General features: G+C 46.0%; 1 protein-coding gene across 1 annotated transcript in view; it reads left to right on the forward strand.

Moving 5' to 3' along the window:
• The first annotated feature begins 2,592 nt into the window (after positions 1-2,592).
• LOC143504566 (tyrosine-protein phosphatase non-receptor type 14-like) overlaps positions 2,593-6,923 on the forward strand; it is a 30,940-nt gene continuing 26,609 nt past the window's right edge. Inside the window, 2 exon segments of the mRNA XM_076995955.1 lie at positions 2,593-2,979; positions 3,412-3,789. Of these exon segments, the coding sequence (XP_076852070.1) occupies positions 3,616-3,789 (174 nt within the window). The 5' untranslated portion in view covers positions 2,593-2,979; positions 3,412-3,615.

Below are 6,923 nucleotides of genomic sequence, written 5' to 3' on the forward strand. Positions count from 1 at the left end.
CTGCAGTAGATGGGGGAGTTTAATATTGTCCTGCAGTAGATTGGGGAGTTTAATATTGTCCTGCAGCAGATGGTGGAGTTTAATATTGTCCTGCAGCAGATGGGGGAGTTTAATATTGTCCTGCAGCAGATGGGGGAGTTTAATATTGTCCTGCAGTAGATGGGGGAGTTTAATATTGTCCTCCAGCAGATTGGGGAGTTTAATATTGTCCTGCAGCAGATGGTGGAGTTTAATATTGTCCTGCAGCAGATGGGGGAGTTTAATATTGTCCTGCAGCAGATGGGGGAGTTTAATATTGTCCTGCAGTAGATGGGGGGGTTTAATATTGTCCTGCAGTAGATTGGGGAGTTTAATATTGTCCTGCAACAGATGGTGGAGTTTAATATTGTCCTGCAACAGATGGGGGAGTTTAATATTGTCCTGCAGCAGATGGGGGAGTTTAATATTGTCCTGCAGTAGATGGGGGAGTTTAATATTGTCCTGCAGTAGATTGGGGAGTTTAATATTGTCCTGCAGCAGATGGGGGAGTTTAATATTGTCCTGCAGCAGATGGGGGAGTTTAATATTGTCCTGCAGCAGATGGGGAAGTTTAATATTGTCCTGCAGCAGATGGGGGAGTTTAATATTGTCCTGCAGTAGATTGGGGAGTTTAATATTGTCCTGCAGTAGATTGGGGAGTTTAATATTGTCCTGCAGCAGATGGGGGAGTTTAATATTGTCCTGCAGCAGATGGGGGAGTTTAATATTGTCCTGCAGCAGATGGGGGAGTTTAATATTGTCCTCCAGCAGATTGGGGAGTTTAATATTGTCCTGCAGTAGATGGGGGAGTTTAATATTGTCCTGCAGTAGATTGGGGAGTTTAATATTGTCCTGCAGCAGATGGTGGAGTTTAATATTGTCCTGCAGCAGATGGGCGAGTTTAATATTGTCCTGCAGCAGATGGGGGAGTTTAATATTGTCCTGCAGTAGATGGGGGAGTTTAATATTGTCCTGCAGTAGATTGGGGAGTTTAATATTGTCCTGCAGCAGATGGGGGAGTTTAATATTGTCCTGCAGCAGATGGGGGAGTTTAATATTGTCCTCCAGCAGATTGGGGAGTTTAATATTGTCCTGCAGTAGATGGGGGAGTTTAATATTGTCCTGCAGCAGATGGGGGAGTTTAATATTGTCCTGCAGTAGATTGGGGAGTTTAATATTGTCCTGCAGCAAATGGGGGAGTTTAATATTGTCCTGCAGCAGATGGGGGAGTTTAATATTGTCCTGCAGTAGATTGGGGAGTTTAATATTGTCCTGCAGCAGATGGGGGAGTTTAATATTGTCCTGCAGTAGATTGGGGAGTTTAATATTGTCCTGCAGCAGATGGGGAAGTTTAATATTGTCCTGCAGCAGATGGGGGAGTTTAATATTGTCCTGCAGCAGATGGGGGAGTTTAATATTGTCCTGCAGCAGATGGGGGAGTTTAATATTGTCCTGCAGCAGATGGGGGAGTTTAATATTGTCCTGCAGCAGATGGGGAAGTTTAATATTGTCCTGCAGCAGATGGGGGAGTTTAATATTGTCCTGCAGCAGATGGGGGAGTTTAATACTCTTTTGATTTCTGTTAGTGTGCTGCTGTTGGCTTGTGACGTCCTGGCCTAGAGTTTTTTTTAATCATATAAAATGTGTGTGTGTGAGAGAGGGAGAGAGAGAAAGAGAGAGAGAGAGAGAGAGAGAGAGAGAAGGAAGGAAGAATGTGTATATGTTAGTCCTGCTCTCTCTCTCTCTCTCTCTCTCTCTCTCTCTCTCTCTCTCTCTCTCTCTCTCTCTTTCTAGCCTATGTATTTTCCTTGCCACAAAATTACTAAGTTCAGGGTTGCTTAGTTTTACGTGTGCTACAAATAGCCCTGCTGCCGGTTCCTGCGCAGTGCGGCAGCACAGCATGGCTCTGTTGTTTTGGTCTGCTGTACCTGGTGGTCTCGTCAGCTCAGATCCACCTCAGATCCTCTAACCAGCTCAGATCCTCTAACCAGCTCAGATCCTTTAACCAGCTCAGATCCTCTAACCAGCTCAGATCCTTTAACCAGCTCAGATCCTTTAACCAGCTCAGATCTTGTAACCAGCTCAGATCATGTAGCCAGCTCAGAGCAGTGCTGGGTTAGGTATGGCAGATGCCTTTGCATTGTGTGATTTTATCATTTGTGCCACATTTTATTCCAAAAAACGACACAAAATAGAGCTCAGTAAAACACTGTTGTTATGCTCTGTCACCTTCCCCCAGCTTTTCTATGTCTCTTACACACACACACACACACACACACACACACACACACACACACACACACACACACACACACACACACACACACACACACACACACTTCCCTCAGGCACTCTACAGTCAGGTGTGCTGTGTTATGGCAGGGAAGGAGAGAGAGGAATCTTGGCTGTGATCCAGGCGGCCTGTGTGCACCCCACAGCTACCAGCCAGACAAGCACCGACACATTCCTCTCCTCTTCTCCTCCCCTCCCCCTCTCCTCTCCACTCTCCACTCCTCCTCTCTATTCCCCTCCTCCTCTATCCTCTCTTCTCTCCTCCAGTCCTGTCCTCCTCTCTCCTCCCTTCCTCTCTCTTCTCCTATCTGTTCTCTCCCTGTCTTCTCCTCTGTCCTCTCCTCCTCTCTATTTTCCTCTCTCCTCTCATATCTGTTCTCCTTTCCTCTCTTCATCTCTCTCTCCTCCTCTTTTCCTCCTCTCCTCTATCTCCCTCTCTCCTCTCCTCTCTCCTCCTACCTGCTGTCCTCTTTCACTATTTCTTCTTATTTTTCTCTCCCCTTATTCTGTTTTCTCTTCTTTTTCTTGATGCTGCTCTAGGTGCGTGCAGGTCTGTGTGTGCCTACATGTCTGTGAGTGTGTGAGCGTGCATACGCGCGTGTGTATTTCACACAATTGAGGAAAGCAGTGAAGAAAAACACAGAGACAGAGACAGACTGATGTTGTAGGGTAAGACTTTCCCTTTAGAAACGGGATACATGTGCTCGACTTCAAAGACACCTTCTGCTGTTTTATGTGGTGTACATAAAAGAAGTGAAGTGTGCGTGGGGTGTGTGTGTGCGTGTGCTCGGGCACGTGTTGGACCGAGAGACAGGGTGATGTCTAGTCCAGAACTCATGTTCAAAGGACTTTTTTATGTGTGGTCTTTTTTTTCACATCACAAAAGGTGCTTTTCAGTTTTAGACCACTTTCTTCCTGACTTTTACCTGAATGCTGTTTTGAGTATGTCTCAACTGTCTGGCCTTTTCACCTGAGAGGTGTGTTACTCGTGTGTTACTCGTGTGTTACACGTGTGCGCGGAGAAACAGCTGCAGTCTTGTGGATATGGTGGATTCACACCTTATAAACTCTTTCTTCTTTATTTCCCATGTCTCCCTGCAGCACCCAGGATCCCACTTCCTGTTTATCTCTCTGGTCTCAGAATGGGAACGCCCCCTCCCAAGATGCACTTCTTCAGCGGGGGGTGTGGCCATCCACGGACGGGGCAGACGGCCTAGTCCCCCCCCCTCCCTCCACCCCCTGACCGCTTTGACCCCGCCCCTGCCACGCCCCCCGGGTTGAGCCCCACCCACTCCCCCAGAGCCAATGCCCTTCAGGCTGAAGCTGCGCCGTTCAAGGCGCTACAACGTCCTGAGTAAGAACTACTTTGTGACGCGGATTCGCCTGCTGGACACCAACGTGATCGAGTGCACGCTGTCTGTGGAGAGCACGGGGCAGGAGTGTCTGGAGGCCGTCGCCCAGCGCCTCGAGCTGCGGGAGGTGAGACTCCGCCTCCGCTGGGTGTGGCTCGCATCACGTATGGTGCAAGTTATTTTTTTATTGGCTGGGTGGTGTGATTGTAAAGCAGATTGTCCCTCTGTCTCTCATTTTGTGTGTGTGTGTGTGTGTGTGTGTGTGTGTGTGTGTGTGTGTGTGTGTGTGTAGTTTACCAGTGTATTCTCACCATGTTGTGAAATTTCTCACTTGTTTATAACGTTGTAAATGTGTTGTGTCCTGTCCTTCCACTTCAACACACACACACACAAACACACACACACACACACACACACACACACACACACACACACACACACACACACACACACACACACACACACACACACACACACACCCAGGTTTTTGTTGCTTCACAGTTTTGGTGGGGTTTTTTTTTGTTCTTTCTCCTCAAACTATCCAGTTCCACAACCAGACCATTTAATAAAACAGAAATACAAAAAAATCCATTGAAAAATCCAAATAAAATCCATACTAAATGTGGTAAATAAGCCCTTAGTAAGTTCCAGTGTGCCGGGCCATTCGAGCGCCACCTCCTCCTTCAGTGTTCCGGAGTGTTCTGAGGGCGGGACTTTTTGGCTGTTATACGAATGCACCGACCTGGTCATCCTCGTGGTCCAGGATGTCTGCAGCCAGACCCCTGTGCTCAGCCCTGAGCGTGTCATTACGGCCGGGCGAGAAGCACGTCCACGCTCCCCTCTGACCTTCCCCAAAGCTTCAGAGGGGAAGCGGACCACTCCCGTCCAGTAGGGGGCGATGAAATTGCTGCTCAGGCGACCGCAGTAATGTCTGATGTGGTATCCGGAAGGTGGAATCATTTGGAATATTAATGTGTTTATTGGGTCTTGACAAAGAGTGAAACGTGTTCATCAGGCATTAAAGTATTAACGTACAGCACAGTTATTAACTTTATATTTTAATTAGTCGCCAAGAAGTTGGCTAAACTCTAACATTCATTATAATTGAACGACTTTAAACCACAGAGGAGAATTAGGCAGGTGTCAGCAAATACTGTATTTGTTACAGCCTACTGTGAGGTTGTAGTACCGATTTCTACCGAGGCTATTATCATGAGTACGTTTTTATTAAACGTGTTGCAGGGTTGAACTCGTAGTTCCTCAGTTTTCCTGTCTGAATGTTAATATACGTAAATCGGAGCGAGCGTTTGTAGTCGGATAGAGCTGCCAGTTCTGCGGACGCTGTAAATAACCTGTAAGATGGCTTGTGTTTGCCTGTGGTTGACGGCTGGTGAATTATGTCGGGTCTTGCCTGGAGTTGAGCCTGTGCCTCTTGGATTTTACCACAATACACAAAGGATAATGCATGTTTGTGTGTGTGTTATATATCATTATGTTGAGAACATAATTTTGTGTGTGTTTGTGTGCACATGTGTTTGTGTTTTGATTACATCTATTAGACTGAACTTTAGGCAGTGTGTGGTTAATATGAGGTGTGTGTGGTTAATATGAGGTGTGTGTTGACAGACAATACAGCTTTACCTCTCTCTCTCTCTCTCTCTCGCTATCACACACACACACTCAATTGCACACTGTGGTGTTGGTGTACAATGTGCTCACCTCTCTAAGCAGATCGGTGTCTGAGGGTCCATCAGGCAGGTGGATAAAAGGTGCTGAAAAGATTAAAAGGCCACAGGTGCCATGTGGTTTAACGTTCAGACGCAGCTGCTGGCGTTGGTGGAGCGGGCGTAGGTGGAGCGGGCGTTGGTGGGGCGGGCGTTGGTGGAGCGGGCGTTGGTGGGGCGGGCGTTGGTGGGGCGGGCGTTGGTGGAGCGGGCGTTGGTGGAGCGGGCATTGGTGGGGCGGGCGTTGGTGGGGCGGGCGTTGGTGGGGCGGGCGTTGGTGGAGCGGGCGTTGGTGGGGCGGGCGTTGGTGGAGCAGGTGTTGGTGGAGCGGGCGTCGGAGCGTCTGGGACATGTTTGGTTGGACACATCTGTGGAGCTTGGTGGTGTTGTCCAGAGCGTGACATGTCCATCCAGACAGGAGGCAACACGTCCAGCACACGGGGATGAGCAGTTACGCAACCTGACTGGCAGCGGGTGTGTGAGCGGGCAGTGTGTGTGTGTGTGTGTCTGTGTGTGTGTGAGATCGGGCCGTGTGTGAGCAGGTGGTGTGAGTGGGTGGTGTGTTTGAGTGGGTGGTGTGTGTGAGAGCGGGCGGCATGGTGCCCGCCACCAGACAGCTGCAAGGTGTCTTGTCCCTGGGCCTGGGAACTGGGAGGTACGTGGGTCTAGTTTGGAGATCTGTGGAACATGAGGACTCTCAGACCCTGTGTGCACCATTTTTTACATTTTCCACATGTAAAATGTCGATTTGTCTTTATAAAATATAAACATTAGTGATAAACAATGATGAGTAGACATTCTAACTATTGATGAGTAGACATTCTGAGCATTGAAGAATAAACATTCTAAACATTGAAGAATAAACATTCTAAACATTGAAGAGTAAACATTCTAAACATTGAAAAATAAACATTCTAAACATTGAAGAGCAGACATTCTAAACATTGAAGAATAAACATTCTAAACATTGAAGAGCAGACATTCTAAACATTGAAGAATAAACATTCTAAACATTGAAGAGCAGACATTTTAAACATTGAATAATAAACATTCTAAACATTGAAGAGCAGACATTCTAAACATTGAAGAATAAACATTCTAAACATTGAAGTGCAGACATTCTAAACATTGAATAATAAACATTCTAAACATTGAAGAGCAGACATTCTAAACATTGAAGAATAAACATTCTAAACATTGAAGAGCAGACATTCTAAACATTGAAGAATAAACATTCTAAACATTGAAGTGCAGACATTCTAAACATTGAATAATAAACATTCTAAACATTGAAGAGCAGACATTCTAAACATTGAAGAATAAACATTCTAAACATTGAAGAATAAACATTCTAAACATTGAAGAGCAGACATTCTAAACATTGAATAATAAACATTCTAAACATTGAAGAGCACACATTCTAAACATTGAATAATAAACATTCTAAACATTGAAGAGCAGACATTCTAAACATTGAATAATAAACATTCTAAACATTGAAGAGCAGACATTCTAAACATTGAATAATAAACATTCT

The sequence above is a fragment of the Brachyhypopomus gauderio genome, unplaced genomic scaffold, assembly GCF_052324685.1.
Source record: "Brachyhypopomus gauderio isolate BG-103 unplaced genomic scaffold, BGAUD_0.2 sc300, whole genome shotgun sequence".
In the NCBI taxonomy this organism is placed as follows: Eukaryota; Metazoa; Chordata; class Actinopteri; order Gymnotiformes; family Hypopomidae; genus Brachyhypopomus; species Brachyhypopomus gauderio.